The sequence below is a fragment of the Coffea eugenioides genome, chromosome 11 (genome assembly GCF_003713205.1).
Source record: "Coffea eugenioides isolate CCC68of chromosome 11, Ceug_1.0, whole genome shotgun sequence".
NCBI classification, from domain to species: domain Eukaryota; kingdom Viridiplantae; phylum Streptophyta; class Magnoliopsida; order Gentianales; family Rubiaceae; genus Coffea; species Coffea eugenioides.
The window spans coordinates 30,810,559-30,831,561 of record NC_040045.1 but is presented as its reverse complement, the minus strand read 5'-3'; the positions used below and the strand labels follow the sequence as shown (position 1 = coordinate 30,831,561).

Genomic DNA, 21,003 nt, shown 5'->3' with positions numbered 1-21,003 from the left:
AAAATTTCCTTATTCTGATATTGAAAAATGGAAAGAACTAAAACCAGCAGAAGTTATTACCCTTTCAAGAATTGAAGTGGCTTCTTTTGTTGCACTCTTTTCCCTCTCCGCATAACAAAGAAAGCATGTTTTTTCCAATCACCATATTGCCCATACTAACCCAAATAATGAAATTCAAAATTTTCAAAAACCCAGATGCAAATTCCATAAATAAATGCGAATGAAGTATGAAAATAACAAAACAGAAAATTAAAAAAAAAAAAAAAAAAACTTTCTGCATAGGAGGGACGGCAAGAGAGGCCTTACTGATGGGGCAGGAGATAGGAAGCCGGAGTGGGAATGATTGAGGAGAGAAGAAGGCGCGTTGTAGTCAAAACAATGAATTCTGATCATTCATAGCAGAGTGCTGCTCTCATGGCTTCAGCTCCTCCTTGGTTTTCAGTTTCACTCTCACTGCTTCTTCTGCTCCTCTTTGTGTTAGTGAGTTTTTATACCTAGTTCTCCCACTTAGTTTACTAAAAGCATACTACTGTTTAATTCTTAAATTTTTTAGTCCTTATAGCCAAATTCTAACCCTACAGAATTATTCTAGATACCAGAGGGATAATGCAGTTCCTTACTCAGCATTAGCATAACCGGAGATCTTTTCAGTTTATTCTTGGCATGAAGCAATTTTATTTGTTTGGTTGAAGGTAGATTTTAAATCTTTAAAGGGCGGGGTAGGGGTGGTGGGAAGAGGGGCATAGAGAATGACTCAAATAAAAAATCTTAAAATCACCTGGGAAGAGGGGTGGGTTGAAGGGAACTTGACTCATCTCTAGTAAAATTCTTGTTCTATTTTTTGTGCACATTTGAATGCGCGACATGCATTTTTATTTATTAAAAAAGATTAGAATTAGTCAAATTTAAAATGATCCTAATCAAATTTAAAATGATCAGTCTTATTCTAATAAATGAAAACATATGTTATGCATTTAAATATATATTGTGAAAAATAGAAAGAGATTCCATTAAAGAGAAGTCAAATCTAGGATGAAGGAGGGAATATAAATGAAATATCTTGAATTTAAAACCTTCCACTTACACTTAAAAAAAATTCTTAAAGTCACCCGACTCATAGGCTGCAAATTTTGTCATTAAATTTATGAATGTTTTCCCCTTGAATTTAGCCAATATTGCATTAATTGGTGGATTCTACTTATATTTAGTAATTGGTGATGACTGTAGGGATCTAGAGCAAAAAAGAATTAAAGATGTAATTTTTAATAAAACTACTATGCAAATTAGCGTTGCCCCGTCAAAGTTTAACCTGCATGTTTGGGAAGTTTGGAATTTGGCACATAGTCTCCAATTTTAAATTGAGGTCGCAATAATCAAACTTTTGATCGAATGGATAGTCTTTTACTTTTATTAGGATACTAGTTTATTTATCTTTTAGCACCTTTTTGAAAAAGGTTGGTTAATTTTATTAGGATGTGGCCTTGTTTGGCAAACAAGTTTTTTTGTCAATTTTGTCTGCTATAAGTTTTTTAAAAACTTTAACTACAGCAACATTAAAAAATTTTTCAAAGTTTTTAAACTATAAACTTCAAAATATTCAAAAAAAAAAAAACACACTTCAAAAATTTTTTTAAAAACTTCTATAGTAAACTACAATAAAGTTTTAGACAAACACCCAAAAAACTTACTTGCCAAACGAGATTTGTTTAGGAGTAGTAGTTGTGGCAGAGACAGGGAACGAAGCAACAAAATATCATCGTTGTCATTCTTTTCTTTCGTAAAAAAGCCAGATTAATGCGAGACTCTTTGCTTTTCTCGTAAGAAGAAATAAGAAACAATGTCTTTTTTTTCTTTTCCTCTGGACTTCATCACATATTTGAAGAGTGGCCGTGGAAATTACTTCTAGTATTTCCCGTGTGATTTCTTTGGTGGAGATGAACTAAGCTTTTCATTCTAATCAAGAAATAACGGAGGATTTAGTTCAACTAAAATTATGATTACATTTATTTCTTTTATTTAGGGTATTTGTATGTTCCCTGGTTTAATTTCTTATGTCTATTATGTTATTTGAATATCAAGGGTTCGGTATTTGAATTAATCTAATAACCTAAAACCAATTAGAGCAGTTAAATCCGTAATTGTTTAATTTCTTTAAATTAATGATAACTGACATGATTGGATTTGTATCAAGGGAATATATTGGTTAATTTAAAATAATTCATAACTCTCGTAACATGTTATTTGGTTAGAACACAGCTTCTCTAATTGTTAAAGCAATTAAAAAATTGAACTCCAAAGCTCTGTTTTTAAACTCGGACCGGATTGGCCAGGAAAATCGGGAACCGGCCAATTGTCCGGTCCGAGTTAACTCTAAAAACCGGAAAATTAAAAATTCAGTCAAACCAGGTCAAAAACCGGGTGTGACCCGATTTGATAGAAAAATAAGAACCGGGTGTGAAGGACCTGCCAAACCCAAAGCCGTTGACCATGTGCCACGTTTCCAGTCAATACGCTTAGGTCCCGCTATCCACCACCGCATGGTCGAGTAAATTCCCAAAAAGAGGGAGTTTTTAATCTAACTTCCCAAAGGGTGGCGATTTTTTAGTCTCTTCCCAAATGATGAAAAAAGCATCCAAGAAATGCGTTTTTTCAAATAAACACGCAATTTGTAAATACATTATTTGAATTATCATAAATTTATTTAAATAGGAAAAATTGGTTAAATAACGCATTAGTGGAATGCGCTAGTTTAAAAAGTCTCTTCGGAAATGCGTTTATTAATAAAAAAAACTCATTTGCTAAATGAATTTTTAGCATATCTAGGAGTCTATTCTAGTCCCTGGTACTAAGAACTATTTCCCCTCAATCCCTCTCTTTCTACCCTAACTTCTTCAAGGGCCAAACAAAGCACACCACCCATTCAATTTTTTCGTACATCTTATACCACATTCGCAGCCAACATAAGAGCAAGAGTGGTGATTGGGAGACTGGTGAGCTAATTAGGCATATTGTCAGGTAATACTTACAATTTCAAATTTAGGGTTTATGAAATGGATGCATTTAATTATTTTAAAAGCAAAAAAGCAAATCTGAGATGATTCTTTGGTGCTTATTGACAGAGGAAGATACCGTGTGAAGGGCAAGAGTATTTGACAAAGCAAGAGATTCTGGAAAGAGGACTTACAAAAGCACGAGCAGTGATTAGAGAAGCCGCAGCCGCTTTCTCCGCCCATATTTACCACAATCGTGCTGCTTTTTTCCAATGCGTTTCCTTTGCTTTTTTGTTTAACTTAAATGCATTAATTATTCATTTGCTAACTGGTGCATATATACAGTGGTTTTCTTTTCTTTTTTGTTTAACTTAAATGCATTAAAATGTATTAATTATTCCTTTATTAGCAATCCTGCTACTCCTTTTCCCTATCATTGCTTTCCCGACCCCTTTACTTTAATCCAAATATATAATATTATTATTATTTATTTCTTTCCTAACCAGTGGATATATACAAATTGAATGTAGTAACTAGCAATGAAGTTGGGAGATGATGTAATCCATAATCATACAATTAATTGCTTGGTAAATTATTCTAAAACATGGGGATTTTTTTTTTAAAAAAGAATATGTTGAAGTATTTAGGCACATAGCATAAGCACTTTAAGCGAATTCAAAATCTAAAGTTTTAAAATATAGTTGCATATTAAATTGAAAAATATTTGGAAAATTATACATATATATATATATATCCATATTAAGGTGGACAATATTTGCAAAAGTTAGAAAAGGAGCAGGGGATTTTCTTAATCAGTCCAACAACTTGCCTTCTAAGTCACCCACCAAAATCATACCTAGCAAAATACTACTGCTACTACAATGCAATGCAATACATATTGCATGTGGATGAAGAGACCAATGTAACCTGGAATTGGTTTTTGCGTCTTCTTCGTCAACATGTTCTTAAAGAAAGACAAGTTTGCCTGATTTCTGATCGTCATAAAGGAATATTAAATGCAATTAGATTGCAGAGGCTTTGGCAACCCCCATATGCTGTTCATCAACTTTGCTTGCGACATGTTAGGAGTAATTTTAACACAAAGTTTCGTAACATGCATCTAAAGAAATTGTGTTGGGATGCTGGTTCTACCTCTCAAAATCCCAAGTTCACCAAGATTATGGCACTCACCTCTTTTATGATTTAAGAAATAGCACTGCCCTCCCCTAGAAGGAAATGGTTCTTAAAATTTTTGGTAGTAGGTACATTCAACAATGACGAAAAGTTAACAATGACTAGCAGTCAAAATTTAATTACTGTTATTTAACAATTTTGATTTTGTACTTTTGGACCATAATGTTTGAAATTTTAATCATTTTAGTCGGTTAAGTTTTCCATTGTGATATTGAGGGTATTAGAATAAAATAAGATGTGAATTACAGCACAATTATCTTAAATGGGTACTAGCAATTCTAATTAAACTTTTTATTTTTTACTTCACTTATTCATGCCACTAATGTCTCATATACTTCTTCACTTTGGTATAATTGGTCTCAAATTTGGTATTATATATGTAATTATTGTTTTATACTATTAGTAATTAATTGATAATTAACCCATAATGAGTAAAAACACTTCATATTAGTATTTATGTTTGCTAGTTTTTATAATTACAATTCCTAACTATAACAATTTAAGGTCTATATGCACAAGCCATGCAAGAACTAGCATGAATGATAATAAATTTTATATTAATACTATTATTTTCCCTTTTTATTTTATATATTATGTATATATTGTCATTTGATTGTTACTTATTAAAAAAATAAAGCTCTTTAAGTTCAACGATGTTATTATGTTGATATAAGTGTTTTTATGAAATTTTATAGGGTTTAGGATGACATTTGTCATATCTTTAATTCAATTCACACTCTTTTTTCCATTTTAAAACCCCTAACTATAACAAGAAACTTAAGAGACCATATTGATTGAAACTTCAAACATTAGGGACTAAAAATGTAAAGTTAAAATCAGAAAATTTAGAGACCATATTTATTTTGCTGATACATTATAGACCAGTTTGATATACATGTCAAACACTGAGAGTCAAATTTGTGCTTCTCCCTTTGGAAAAATTTTGAGAAGTAGTAATACAAAGATTTAAAATTCTTAAAGACATACAAGTTTTGGCAAATTCACATATTCCTAATATCTAATAAAACACACATAATCAAAATTACCAAATTAACCTGTCCAACTTAGCAAACCCCCACTCTAATTATCTGATCCCAAATTCCCTTTCTTACTCATTTTGGGAGGGAATGAATTAGCACAAAAATATGAGGCAATCCTTCTAGGACTATTATTAGGGCCGAGTCAGTTTGTACTCGGCTCCGAGAAAAAGTCTAATGAGCCTAAACTTTCACTGAGTTGGGTTAAATTTGGGTCTAAATATTAGTCCCGAATTAAATATGAGTAGAGTTTGGATCTTATTAGGGTCAAATTCAATATAGGTTCGACCCTTTAATATGCATCTATCTATATAATTATATATAAGATATTCATATTTTTATATATATATAATTATATATCTAAATATATAATACTAATACTTATGAGTTATTTGTCAAAATACATATATGTATTTAAGGAATATTAAATATACAAAATTATGTCAAAAGAATTAGAAAGACAAATCTTAGTATGAGCAAATTGAGGACCTTTGAAGATGCATTGACTGTTGATAATGTTTTATTACTATTTTTCATGTGCATTAAATTAATTGGATATACGATTGTTGAAAAATTCTTTAAACTGCCAACATAGATAAGCCAAAAGCAGAGCTCAACTTGTGCAGATTTTGACATTCGTGCTCAATCACTCTTCATTGAAGAAGCTCAACTTGTTGGGATTGATAAGCCAAAAGCAGAGCTCATCTCAAAAATCCTTGATGACCATTCCCAATTGAAAGTAGTTTCGGTTGTGGGAATGGGGGGACTCGGGAAGACTACCCTGGTGAAAAAAGTCTATGATGACGCTGCAGTGAAGAAACAATTTCAGAGCCATGCCTGGATAACTGTTTCTCAAAATTTTCAGTTCAGTGACATCATCAAGAACCTGATCCAACAGTTGTACAATGAAATCAGAGAATCGGTCCCTCCCGAAGTGGAATCCATGAATGAAATTATGCTGAGTGAATTTGTCAGAGACTTCCTCCAAGAAAGAAGGTACATTCTTGTCCTTGATGATGTGTGGAGTATAGATGACTGGGAAGCTATCAAATGTGTATTGCCTGACTGCAACACTGCTAGTCGTGTTGTATTGACAACACGAATAGCTAATGTAGCTCCTGCGTCCCGTTTAGGATCTCTTAACTTCGTCTATAAGATGGAGCCTCTTTCTGATAAAGAGTCTTGGACTCTGTTTTGCAATAGAACATTTCAGAGCAATGACTGTCCGACAAATCTAGAAGAAATTGCTAAAAAAGTACAGAAAAAATGTGAGGGCCTACCACTTGCAATTGTTGCAATAGATGGTGTTTTGGCTCAGAAGGACAAGGAAAACACAGATGAATGGGAGATGATTCTTCATGGTTTTGGTGGTGAGGCTGATGGCAATAGAATCAAAAGCGTACTCTTACTTAGCTACAATGATTTGCCTCACTATCTTAAAAGCTGCCTATTATATCTAAGCATCTACCCTGAAGATTATCCAATTGATGTGGAAGATATACTTCTGAAATGGATTGCACTAGGATTTGTAGAAGAGAAAGAAGAATAACATCCACTGATATTGCTATGAGATATATGAAAGAACTCATCAACAGAAGCTTAGTCCAAGTTAAATCCACGGGGGACGATGGCACATTGGATACATGTGGTCTCCACGATTTTGTGCGTGAAATCCTTGTTTCAAAATCCAAAGAGCAGGACTTCACGACTGTAGCCACCATATATTACACAAGATGGCCTGAAAAAGTTCGCCACCTAGCAATCCACAACTTCACTGATAATCCACAAGAATTTAGTAGCTTAAAGTGTCTTCGGTATGTGGTAATATTTAAGTATGAAGATCCTCTCACAACTACATTTTTATCCAAGTTTTTACATGGTGATCCCAAGTTGCTAAAGGTGTTGGATTTGGATGGAGCTGAATTGGACAGTATCCCAAAGCAAGTCTTCAAACTATTTGATCTCAGGTATCTTAATCTCAGTGGAACTGGAGTTAAAATTATTCCAAAATCTATTGGAAAGCTTCAAAACCTTGAAGTTATAGATCTAATAGGAACGAATGTAACAGAGTTGCCTGCGAAAATTCTAAATCTAAGAAAACTCCGTTCTATTTGCTTAGGCGGAGTGGGTGATTATTCAAATGAGTATGCAGTTTGGGGCTGCAAATCTCGAGATGGAATTGGAAAGCTTATTTGTTTGGAGGATTTGTTTGGTATAGAAGCAGACAGTGATAAAATAGTAAGGGAGATTGGAAAGCTAACGCAATTGCGACGATTAGCCATCACAAAGCTGAGAAGAGAAGATGGAAAAGAGTTGCTCTCCTCCCTCTTGAGGCTGACCAACCTTCGAGAATTACTCATCTCCTGTATTAAAGAAGATGAGACCCTTGATCTCCAACATTCTGTCTTTCCAAAACATGAATTCCTCACCTCTCTATTGTTGAAGGGGCGTTTAGAGAGAGTACCGCAATGGGTGACATCACTTCAATCCTTGAGAATCTTACAGTTGGACAATAGTAGGTTGACAGAAGATGAGAATGTAATAGGCTCCCTCAGACATTTGCCCAATCTGGTATCACTTGCTCTCTATCGTGCGTATGAAGGGGAGACATTATGTTTCAAGATTGGAGGATTTCGAAAACTCCAACGCTTAGACCTAATGCAATTGAAAAGACTGAAATGGGTGAGAGTGGAAGAGGAATCAATGCCTAGTCTCAGAAATATGCAATTAATTGGTTGTAAACTGATGCAGGAGTTGCCTTCGGGCATCCAAAACTTGACAAGACTTGAATTTCTTGGGTTTTATGAAATGTCTGATGAGCTAGTGCACAAAGTACAGAATTTGGATAAACAAAGTGAAGATTATCAGACTATTTCTCATATCCCTCAAGTTCGCATTGGTCACTGGATTGATGGTCGGTGGGAAGGCACGTTCCTCTAAGAGAAGAGAAGCTAAGAGAACTCTGATAGGGCATAATTTGTTGTTAATTTTATGGTTAATTTCCCTTTTATCCTTGCCAAATATTGTTTTAATTATTAATATTTACTTATATTTGGTATTGGACCCAATTTCAGGGAGTGAAGCAGAAAACTACAAAAAAGGAGGGACTTTCTGAAGATAATTGAGACTTCAAATAAGCCACAGACCTGGCCCACATGGTGATATACGCGGACTGCATTCCTTTCTTACGGATTAGGAGTATCTTGGAGTGTTGAAGTGTTTGACTATCAAGAGGAAACTAAAGAAAGAAGGACTTCAGAGAACTTAACTTTATGTACACTCCTTTCTCAATTTGTGCGGGGACCACGGAGAGAAGAAAGGCATTAGTCATTTGAATTGAAAGGAAACAAACGTGCATAGAGTTTGTTTTTGTTCCTTATTCGTGGGGACCACTGGATAGATAGCTTTAGTCATTTCCTTTTGGCTATATAAGGACAATCGTAAGAAAGGCTACGGGGCCTTGAGCATAGTTTTAGTTTTCTTTTCTTTCTTGGCTCTTTTGATGGCCTGGACCTCAGTTAAATTACTTGGAGATTTTCTCATGAGCCGTGGCTAAGTTTTTGGTCTAGTCGAGGAACAGCGGAGGACTTGGTTCTACTAAATTTGTGAGATCGAATTAGTTTTTATTTATTTCCATTATTCACTGGTATTCGTCTATCTTCTGCTTTATGTTCATATGGTTGTTTTATTATTCGATTATCCAGGGCCCGGATTCTAGATTAATTCAATAACCTGAAGCCAATTAGGGTAGTTAAATCCGTAATTGTTTAATTATTCTAAACTGGTGGCAACTGGCATGATTGGGTTTGTGTCAGGGAGATAGACAGGCTAACGTAAAGAGACCCTCGTAGCGTGTTGATTGGTTAGAATTAGGCTCTTCTAATTATTCATGCAATTAAGGAATTGAACTTCTATGGTCGTACCTAGGGTTGTTTCCTGATTAGAGAAATAGTCAACGGTCGTACCTTGGCTATCGACAAATTAAGGAAGAGTTGGTTGTTTATCACGTGTATGACAACTATAACTAATTTATCAGATAGTAACTGGAATAATCCTTGCATCTGTGATCGAATTAAGTGAACCATCTCCGAAGTTGTCTCTCGACTAGAGTTCGTCAATTATTATTTTTATTGTGATAATTAGTTATTTGAGTTGTAGTTATTTTATTTTATTTTAATTTATTCCAAGAAATTTAGTTACTCTCATTTTCAAAAACCCCCCATACTTCGGATTCTAAAAGAAATAAATTATCCCCAGTTCCTGTGGATTCGACCCTGCTTATCACTATCTACAGAAATTATATTTTATTTAAGCAGGTATTTATTATTGCACAGGCTCGACACCCTGTCAATTTTTTAAAAATTGACAGGGCGTCAAACCTGTGCAATAATAATAATAATAATAACCTAAATACCACTAAAAAGCAGTTAATAATTAATCCTAGGTACTGGAGCGGGGACTCTAGGTGTGCAATGGGTTACTTGATTCACCCTGTTCCCGAAGAGTTTGCTGAATCCGATATACCAGAATTAATTAGTTGGCAAAAATTACTGAATAGTAGACAGTGGCAAGCAGGGTCGTCTCCTCAGGGACTGGAGATATCTGTCTCTTTTAAAGTCCAATTGATAAGGGGGGATTTCACCGGAATGAAACTAAAAACAATTAAACAATTTTAACTAAAAATGAATAAATAACTAGCACAAATACAGCAGGAATTTAATCAGGAATAAATAAATTCTAGCCAAGGATGCAACTATCCAGGCACAGTCCATTTATCCGATCATTGATGCAAGAGAGGTTCACTTAATTTATTAATAGACTAGTTATAGCCATCGAGGAGCTCTAATAACCAATTTTTCCTTATTTTATAGATGACCAAGGTACGACCATTAATCACCCCTATCCAGAAAAGTACTCCTAGGTACGACCGTAGGAATTAATTTTCCAATTGCATTAATAACCAGAAAAACCTAGCACTAATCAATAACACGCTACGAGGGTTATTTAAATTAGATTGCACGTTCCCCTAATGTGTAAACACACCAGTTGCCACCAATATTAATCAATCAAACAATTACGGATTTAATTGACTAAATTGACACGAGATTAATAAATCACATTGAACATCGGGCCCTTGACATCCAATTAATAAAATAATCCCATGAAAATTCAAGCAGACAACGTGCAAATATTAATAAATAAAGGAACACGTGAAAACTAATTAGATCTCACAGATTTTCGGGACTGCGCCGTCGAGTTGACCCTTGACTAGATGGAAGACTTAGCCACGCCGCATAATTAAATCACCACACGAATTAATAGATTGCAAAGGCATTGCGTTTTCTATTAAGAAGCAAGGAATAAAAGGTGTTTTTCCCGTTGGGGAATATTGTCGAACACCTGGCGTGTGTCAGAGGCCAGTCAGGAGAAAGAAAGAAAAACTAAAGACTAGGCTAAAAACTAAACTAAAAGGTGGTGTCTTCCTTCCCTACGTTATCCCTATTTAAGAAACAAAAGAAAGATAGACTAAAACTATCTAGGTGGTCCCCACACATGTGGACAAAGCCTCCAAAGTACTTCTTCTTCCAAGTCTCTCTACGTTGCTTTCTTTGAAGAGCCCAAATGACTAAATGCCTTCCACTAACTTGTGGTCCCCCACCAATTCAAGGGCCCAAGAACTGAAGCCCTTAGAAGTCTCCAATTTTTCATAAAGTCCCTCCTTTTTGATAGTTTTCTGCTTCATTCCTGAAATTAAGTCCAGATACCAAATATGAGTAAATATCAGCAATTAACACAATATTTATCAGGGATAAAAGGGGAAATTAATAATAAAATTACTAACAAATTATACCCTATCAATTCCCCCCACACCTGAATCATGCTTGCCCTCAAGCATAATTATCTCAGCAGTACAATCAGGATACGAAGTAATTCACAGCAGTTCATACCAAGAACGGCACTCCAAATTCCCCAATAACTTCATCGAAATCAAAATATACCAACTCAACAATGCTCACAGTTCAAAGTGCACTCATTCACTTCAAAGTGTATATGAAATGTATATAAGATGGCTCTCAAATCAACACAATAGAATGACACTACCATAAGCTTGCTCATATATCATATCTCCACCACTTACTCATGAATTTAAATGCAGCAATCAAGGGACTTTGCAAGGTTGTAATGGGGCTCGGGTGAGAAGGTAGGATAAAAAGGAGTCAAAAGGGTGTAAAAGTATAAAGAAAGTGCTCAGAAATTCATTACACAGATTCTTGCACATTGGGAACTTCAAGGCATCTCAACCATTACACAAGTGAAGTAAATTAGCACTTGTCGCAACCTTCGACTTTTCTTTTCTCCTCCTTTCATTCATCTACTTCCCTTTTTTCTTCTTCTTTTTTTTTTCTTTTCAATAACTCCCAACCAGCACCATAAAAATCAATTTTACTTGTCGATTTCCTGCACTTTGTCTTCTTTTCACATTTCCCTTTTGCTCTTTTTTTTTTTCATAGATAGGTGTAATGCCCCTCAAATAATACTCCAAAATTCTGTATAATGAAATCAAAACACTTCTTCACACGAGGTTCAAAAAGAAAGTCTAAAGAGAGGTTTTTCGGCTAAAAACTAGGGTCTCAAGCGAAGAATAGGATGTGAACGAAATTTTCTTTCCCTCAGGCGTGACCACCTGGCATGGGCACGTCTAACTGCTATAGAGTCCGCAGATCCTGAACGAAATTTTCTTTCCCTCAGGCGTGACCACCTAGCGTGGGCACGTCTAACTGCTATTTTCCTGCCACCAAACATCAAACTATTAATTGACACTAACACTTAACTAAAACTTCAAAAATACATGAAAACTGAAACAAATAGTCTTGGATTGCCTCCCAAGTAGCGCTTTTCTTTAATGTCTTTGGCTAGACATGGCCAAAACTTTGCTTAAACTAAGCTAATCGAGTCCTCCAAGTGCATCATCTCCACCCTTTCAATTGGAAAACCTTCATAATATGGCTTGAGACGGTGACCATTCACTACAAATTGCTTCTCAGTTTTCAAATTCTGGATCTCCACTGCACCATAATGAAAGACATTAGTCACAACAAAAGGGCCAATCCAACGAGAACGTAATTTACCTGGAAATAACTTCAATTTGGAGTGGTACAGTAGAACTTTTTGCCCACACTCGAATGTCTTCCTTGAGATCTGTTGGTCATGAAAAATCTTATTTTTTTCCTTATAAATCACCGCATTCTCATAGGTTTCATTGCGAATCTCCTCCAACTCCTGTAACTGTAACTTCCTTTGAATTCCGCTCTCCTCAATATCCATATTGCATTGTTTTACCGCCCAAAATGCTCTATGCTCGAACTCCACTGGACGATGGCAAGGCTTACCAAATACCAACCTATAGGGAGACATCCCTATAGGCGTCTTGTAAGCGGTCCTGTACGCCCACAAAGCATCTTCCAACCTTGAACTCCAGTCCTTCCTATCAGGGCGGACCATCTTTTCCAAAATAGACTTTATTTCCCTATTCGAGACTTCAGCCTGGCCATTGGTCTGTGGATGGTAGGAAGTGGAAACCTTATGAAGTACACCATATCTCCTGAACAAAGCAGCAATTGTCTTGTTGCAAAAATGCGTCCCTCTATCACTCACAACTGCCCGTGGCATTCCGAATCGCACAAAAATGTTAGACTTTATGAAATCTGCAACCACCTTAGAATCATTAGTGCGGGTGGCTTTTGCTTCCACCCACTTCGAGACATAATCCACTGCTAGTAAAATGTATAAAAATCCACAAGAATTTGGAAAGGGACCCATGAAATCTATACCCCAAGTATCAAAAGTTTCAATGAAAAGCATGGGCACCTGTGGCAGTTGATCCCTTCGGGATAAATTGCCTACCCTCTGACATTTATCACATGCCTTACAGAACAAGTAAGCATCCTTAAATAAGGTAGGCCAATAAAATCCAATTTCCAACACTTTTCTAGCAGTCCGTTTAGGTCCAAAATGACCCCCACATGCAAAAGAGTGACATAAAGTCAATATAGATTGGAATTCACCTTCACTTACACATCGCCTCATTATTTGGTCAGCACCTTGTTTCCACAGATAGGGATCATCCCAGACATAGTACTTTGCATCGCTTTTTAGTTTGTCCCTTTTTGCCTTGGGCCAACCTGCGGGCAATTTGTCAGTAACCAAATAATTCACAATATCTGCAAACCAAGGAGGGGATGAATTAATAGAAAGTAAATGCTCTTCAGGAAAAGACTCCCTTAATGGTAATTCTTCCTCCGCTACCAATATTCGACTTAGGTGGTCAGCTACTAGATTCTCCGCTCCTTTTTTGTCTCTGATTTCCAAGTCAAATTCCTACAGGAGCAATATCCATCTTATCAAGCGGGGTTTAGCATCCTTCTTGGTCAGTAGGTACCTCAAAGCTGCATGGTCAGAATACACAATTACTTTAGCACCTAATAAATAAGGTCTAAACTTTTCTGAAGCAAAAATAACAGCTAAGAGTTCTTTCTCCGTAGTAGAGTAATTGAGTTGGGCGCCATTTAAAGCTCTAGAGGCATAATATATTGCGTGCGCCGCTTTCTCCACCCTTTGTCCCAAAACTGCTCCCACGGAGTAGTCGCTGGCATCACACATAATTTTGAATGGGCGATTCCAATCAGGAGGTTGGATGATAGGTGGAGAAGTGAGTAATTTCTTCAACTTCTCGAACGCTTCTTTGCACTCCTCGTTGAATTCAAAACTGACATCCTTTTGCAAAAACCTAAAAAGTGGTGCCCCGATCTTTGAGAAATCCTTGATAAATCTGCGATAGAAACCTGCATGTCCTAGAAAAGAACGAACTTCCCGTACAGTTACGGGGTAAGGTAAAGCAGATATCACATCTATTTTAGCTTTATCAACTTCAATTCCTCTAGATGACACTACATGTCCTAGAACTATCCCGTGCTCAACCATGAAGTGACATTTTTTCCAATTGAGCACTAGGTTAGTCTCGATGCATCTCTTTAAAATTAATGTCAGGTTATCTAAGCAATCATCAAAACTATCACCATAGACACTGAAGTCATCCATGAATACCTCAATTATTCTCTCCACATACTCAGAAAAAATGCTAATCATGCACCTCTGGAATGTTGCGGGGGCATTGCACAATCCAAAGGGCATCCTTCGATAGGCAAAAGTGCCAAAGGGGCAAGTGAAAGTTGTTTTCTCTTGATCCTCTGGCGCAATTGCTATCTGAAAATAACCAGAGAAACCATCTAAAAAACAATAATAGGCACGACCAGCCAACCTTTCAACCATTTGATCAATGAATGGAAGGGGAAAATGATCCTTCTTGGTCACTGCGTTTAATTTACAGTAATCGATGCACTGGCGCCAACCCGTAGGCTTTCGAATTGGAACAAGGTCCCCTTCATGATTTTCTTCCGCAGTTACCCCTGCTTTTCTTTGGCACCACTTGGACCGGACTCACCCATGGGCTGTCTGAGATAGAGAAAATAATTCCTACGTCCAGAAGCTTGATTACCTCTTTCTTGACCACTTCCATCATGATGGGGTTCAATCTCCTTTGTGGTTGTCTTATCGGCCTAGCATCCTCTTCCAGGCGAATTCGATGCATGCACACGGACGGGCTTATACCCTTGATGTCCGCAATTGTCCAACCTATAGCTTCCTTATGCTCCCTTAAAACCCGTAGCAGCTTATCCTCCTCCGTGGGTGATAATTTGGATGAGATTATCACTGGTAACGTCTCTTTTTCACCTAGAAAGGCATACTTTAAATGCTCGGGCAGGGGTTTCAACTCCACTTCAGGTGCCTGCACGATAGAAGGTAATAGCTTTAGGTGTGGTTCAGGCACAAATATAGGAGCAACATCATACCTTAGAGGACTTTGGCCTAGTGAATGCAAGGCTCCAACCATTCTTTGCAAACTGATGCCTAACTCCATTTCACAGGTTGCTTCCAGATCCAAATGTTTGGTGATTGCTACTTCCAATTCATCCCTACCATTAATCTCAAATATTTCTTGCACCAAAGGGTCAATTATACTCACAGCAAAAACAGCATTAGAATGACACGGATATTTCATGGCCTCAAATATACTGAAATGAATTATTTCTCCATCAAATTCCATCGTTAGGGTGCCCTCACTAACATCAATTTTTGTACTAGCCGTGCTCAAGAAGGGCCTCCCCAACAAAATTGGTGATGGATTTGGAGAACGTTCATCACCCATATCAAGAATATAAAAATCAGCAGGGAACACTAAGTTGTTCACTTGTACCAACACATCTTCTATCACCCCATCAGGATAAGCATTAGTCCTATCAGCCAATTGAATTATAATGCCAGTTTCCTTTAAGGGACCCAAATTTAGAGAAACATAAATAGCGTTGGGCATCACATTTATAGAGGCTTCTAAATCTAACATGGCATTCCTAATGCTAGTGTTCCCTATTTTACAAGGAATAGTGAACATACCTGGGTCTCCGCACTTGGGTGGAAGTTTTCTTTGAAGCACTGCGGATACGTTCTCTCCCACAATTATCCTTTCATCTCCCCTCAATTTCTTCCTATTGATGCATAGGTCCTTCAAAAATTTGGCATACCGGGGTACTTGCTTAATTGCGTCAAGCAAGGGGATATTTATCTCCACCTTTCTAAACATCTCCAGAATTTCCTTTTCCTTGTCTTGCTTTTTAGGCCTTTCCAACCTGCTAGGAAAAGGTGGTGGGTTAGGCTTAACTGGAACCACCGGGTTACGTATTACCTCTTTATTTGTGCCGGGAGTTCCTTCTTCCTCAAGCTCCTTCTCAATGCGATCCTCATTCTTGTCCTTCGGAGCCACTGGTGCTGGTCCTTCAACCTCTTTCCCACTTCTGAGGGTCATTGCACTTACATTCTTGGGATTCACCTCAGGTTGGGATGGAAGTTTTCCCTTCCCCTGGGAGTCTAGTCGGTTGACAATTGAGGCTAATTGACTCATCTGATTTTCCAAATTTTGCATACGTGCTTTCATCTCTTGATTGCTGGCCTCAGTGTCCTGTTGAAATTTCATAGTATTAGAGGCTATGGTTTTAACCATGTCTTCTAGGGACATACCTGAGGCAGAGGAGGGTTGATTCCTTGTTTGATATTGTTGCTGGAAGCCCTGCTGTCTATTGGGGATGAAATTTTGTTGCTTATTTCCCCCATAGCTCAGATTTGGATGATCCCTCCAACCCGGATTGTATGAGTTGGAATAGAGGTCATACTGTCTACGTGGCATGGGCATGTTACCAGCCATGTGTGCTTGCTCAGTTCCCTCCTCTTGCAACTGTGGGCATGAGTCCGCGGTATGACCAATATTCGTACAAATCCCACACACTTTGGCCTGCTGTACATTTCCTACAGCTATCTGTCGAACAAATGAGGTTAATTCGGATAACTGCTGTTGGATTGAAGATGAACTTACCTCGTTGACCTTTCTCGTAGGAACATCTGCTCTCGTACCAAACTGTTGGCAGTTCTTTGCCATTCGTTCGATTAGGTCCCATGCCTCTTGGGTAGTCTTATTCACCAGTGCACCACCATTTGCTGCATCAATGATATTTCTATCATTCATCAGTAGTCCCTCGTAGAAATACTGAATCAGCAGTTGATCACTTATTTGGTGATGCGGGCATCGGGTACGCAGCCTGGTGAACCTCTCCCAATATTCATACAAGGATTCCCCGTGAAATTGCTTGATGCCACATATTTCCTTTCGCAAACTAGCAGCTCTGGATGCAGGGAAATATTTTTCAAAAAAATTTTTCTGCATCTCTGGCCACGTGGTGATAATGCCTGCAGGTAGACAGTATAACCAGTCCTTTGCCGAGTCCTTTAGAGAGAAAGGGAATGCCCTTAATTTAATTTGTTCATCAGTTACTCCCGAAGGCTTCATACTCGAACACACCACATCAAATTCCTGCATGTGTTTGTGGGGTTCCTCTCCTGACAGACCATGAAAAACGGGCAACAAATGTATTAAACCAGGTTTTAATTCAAAAGCTGCATTCTCACTAAGGCGAGGAAAAGTTATGCAAAGAGGTTGTTGGGTCAAGTTTGGAGCAGCCAACTCCCTTAATGTTTGTGTGTTTGCCATGGCGACGTTCTCTTGGTACGAATAACTTGAAGTGTCACCAAACGAATCTGATGGTTCAACTTCGGGCTCAGATCTCTGAGATGCAGCACTGGAGTGCTCCTCTCTGAGCTGTCTGGTTTCCTTTCTCGTTCTACGCGCGGTCTTCTCAACTTCAGGGTCAAAAATCAATTTACCTGTACGAGAAGACCTAGGCATACACTAGAAAAATACCAGAAAATTAGAGCAAAAATGAACTTAATAAAGAAACAAATAATAACGCCAGTCCCCGGCAACGGCGCCAAAAATTGACAGGGCGTCAAACCTGTGCAATAATAATAATAATAATAACCTAAATACCACTAAAAAGCTGTCAGTAATTAATCCTAGGTACTGGAGCAGGGACTCTAGGTGTGCAATGAGTTACTTGATTCACCCTGTTCCCGAAGAGTTTGCTGAATCCGATATACCAGAATTAATTAGTTGGCCAAAATTACTGAATAGTAGACAGTGGCAAGCAGGGTCGTCTCCTCAGGGACTGGAGATATCTGTCTCTTTTAAAGTCCAATTGATAAGGGGGGATTTCACCGGAATGAAACTAAAAATAATTAAACAATTTTAACTAAAAATGAATAAATAACTAGCACAAATATAGCAGAAATTTAATCAGGAATAAATAAATTCTAGCCAAGGATGCAACTATTCAGGCACAGTCCATTTATCCGATCATTGATGCAAGAGAGGTTCACTTAATTTATTAATAGACTAGTTATAGCCATCGAGGAGCTCTAATAACCAATTTTTCCTTATTTTATAGATGACCAAGGTACGACCATTAATCACCCCTATCCAGAAAAGTACTCCTAGGTACGACCGTAGGAATTAATTTTCCAATTGCATTAATAACCAGAAAAACCTAGCCCTAATCAATAACACGCTACGAGGGTTATTTAAATTAGATTGCACGTTCCCCTAATGTGTAAACACACCAGTTGCCACCAATATTAATCAATCAAACAATTACGGATTTAATTGACTAAATTGGCACGAGATTAATAAATCACATTGAACATCGGGCTCTTGACATCCAATTAATAAAATAATCCCATGAAAATTCAAGCAGACAACGTGCAAATATTAATAAATAAAGGAACACGTGAAAACTAATTAGATCTCACAGATTTTCGGGACTGCGCCGTCGAGTTGACCCTTGACTAGATGGAAGACTTAGCCACGCCGCATAATTAAATCACCACACGAATTAATAAATTGCAAAGGCATTGCGTTTTCTATTAGGAAGCAAGGAATAAAAGGTGTTTTTCCCGTTGGGGAATATTGTCGAACACCTGGCGTGTGTCAGAGGCCAGTCAGGAGAAAGAAAGAAAAACTAAAGACTAGGCTAAAAACTAAACTAAAAGGTGGTGTCTTCCTTCCCTACGTTATCCCTATTTAAGAAACAAAAGAAAGATAGACTAAAACTATCTAGGTGGTCCCCACACATGTGGACAAAGCCTCCAAAGTACTTCTTCTTCCAAGTCTCTCTACGTTGCTTTCTTTGAAGAGCCCAAATGACTAAATGCCTTCCACTAACTTGTGGTCCCCCACCAATTCAAGGGCCCAAGAACTGAAGCCCTTAGAAGTCTCCAATTTTTCATAAAGTCCCTCCTTTTTGATAGTTTTCTGCTTCATTCCTGAAATTAAGTCCAGATACCAAATATGAGTAAATATCAGCAATTAACACAATATTTATCAGGGATAAAAGGGGAAATTAATAATAAAATTACTAACAAATTATACCCTATCAATTCCCCCCACACCTGAATCATGCTTGCCCTCAAGCATAATTATCTCAGCAGTACAATCAGGATACGAAGTAATTCACAGCAGTTCATACCAAGAACGGCACTCCAAATTCCCCAATAACTTCATCGAAATCAAAATATACCAACTCAACAATGCTCACAGTTCAAAGTGCACTCATTCACTTCAAAGTGTATATGAAATGTATATAAGATGGCTCTCAAATCAACACAATAGAATGACACTACCATAAGCTTGCTCATATATCATATCTCCACCACTTACTCATGAATTTAAATGCAGCAATCAAGGGACTTTGCAAGGTTGTAATGGGGCTCGGGTGAGAAGGTAGGATAAAAAGGAGTCAAAAGGGTGTAAAAGTATAAAGAAAGTGCTCAGAAATTCATTACACAGATTCTTGCACATTGGGAACTTCAAGGCATCTCAACCATTACACAAGTGAAGTAAATTAGCACTTGTCGCAACCTTCGACTTTTCTTTTCTCCTCCTTTCATTCATCTACTTCCCTTTTTTCTTCTTCTTTTTTTTTTCTTTTCAATAACTCCCAACCAGCACCATAAAAATCAATTTTACTTGTCGATTTCCTGCACTTTGTCTTCTTTTCACATTTCCCTTTTGCTCTTTTTTTTTTTCATAGATAGGTGTAATGCCCCTCAAATAATACTCCAAAATTCTGTATAATGAAATCAAAACACTTCTTCACACGAGGTTCAAAAAGAAAGTCTAAAGAGAGGTTTTTCGGCTAAAAACTAGGGTCTCAAGCGAAGAATAGGATGTGAACGAAATTTTCTTTCCCTCAGGCGTGACCACCTGGCATGGGCACGTCTAACTGCTATAGAGTCCGCAGATCCTGAACGAAATTTTCTTTCCCTCAGGCGTGACCACCTAGCGTGGGCACGTCTAACTGCTATTTTCCTGCCACCAAACATCAAACTATTAATTGACACTAACACTTAACTAAAACTTCAAAAATACATGAAAACTGAAACAAATAGTCTTGGATTGCCTCCCAAGTAGCGCTTTTCTTTAATGTCTTTGGCTAGACATGGCCAAAACTTTGCTTAAACTAAGCTAATCGAGTCCTCCAAGTGCATCATCTCCACCCTTTCAATTGGAAAACCTTCATAATATGGCTTGAGACGGTGACCATTCACTACAAATTGCTTCTCAGTTTTCAAATTCTGGATCTCCACTGCACCATAATGAAAGACATTAGTCACAACAAAAGGGCCAATCCAACGAGAACGTAATTTACCTGGAAATAACTTCAATTTGGAGTGGTACAGTAGAACTTTTTGACCACACTCGAATGTCTTCCTTGAGATCTGTTGGTCATGAAAAATCTTATTTTTTTCCTTATAAATCACCGCATTCTCATAGGTTTCATTGCGAATCTCCTCCAACTCCTGTAACTGTAACTTCCTTTGAATTCCGCTCTCCTCAATATCCATATTGCATTGTTTTACCGCCCAAAATGCTCTATGCTCGAACTCCACTGGACGATGGCAAGGCTTACCAAATACCAACCTATAGGGAGACATCCCTATAGGCGTCTTGTAAGCGGTCCTGTACGCCCACAAAGCATCTTCCAACCTTGAACTCCAGTCCTTCCTATCAGGGCGGACCATCTTTTCCAAAATAGACTTTATTTCCCTATTCGAGACTTCAGCCTGGCCATTGGTCTGTGGATGGTAGGAAGTGGAAACCTTATGAAGTACACCATATCTCCTGAACAAAGCAGCAATTGTCTTGTTGCAAAAATGCGTCCCTCTATCACTCACAACTGCCCGTGGCATTCCGAATCGCACAAAAATGTTAGACTTTATGA

At 37.6% G+C, this 21,003-nt stretch overlaps 3 protein-coding genes across 3 annotated transcripts in view; all 3 read left to right on the top strand.

Moving 5' to 3' along the window:
- The window catches only part of LOC113752255 (disease resistance protein RPM1-like), an 89,359-nt gene that overhangs the window by 34,718 nt on the left and 33,638 nt on the right, over positions 1–21,003 (top strand). The gene's annotated exons all lie outside the window — the stretch shown is intronic.
- LOC113752253 (disease resistance protein RPM1-like) lies at positions 3,877–6,770 on the top strand. Its single transcript, XM_027296373.1, has 2 exons — positions 3,877–4,173; positions 5,817–6,770. The coding sequence occupies exons 1-2, from the start codon at positions 3,877–3,879 to the stop codon at positions 6,768–6,770; spliced, it is 1,251 nt and encodes a 416-aa protein (XP_027152174.1).
- LOC113752252 (disease resistance protein RPM1-like) lies at positions 6,797–8,161 on the top strand. Its single transcript, XM_027296372.1, has one exon. It carries the CDS (start codon positions 6,797–6,799, stop codon positions 8,159–8,161), a length of 1,365 nt encoding a protein of 454 aa, XP_027152173.1.

Excerpts from the sequence above, each read along its gene's own strand:
- LOC113752253 (XM_027296373.1), top strand. The coding sequence starts at position 3,877 with ATGCAATACATATTGCATGTGGATGAAGAGACCAATGTAACCTGGAAT. Across the intron at positions 4,174-5,816 it reads CCAAGTTCACCAAGATTATG|ATAAGCCAAAAGCAGAGCTC; the intron begins GCACTCACCTCT and ends CTGCCAACATAG.
- LOC113752252 (XM_027296372.1), top strand. The coding sequence starts at position 6,797 with ATGAAAGAACTCATCAACAGAAGCTTAGTCCAAGTTAAATCCACGGGG.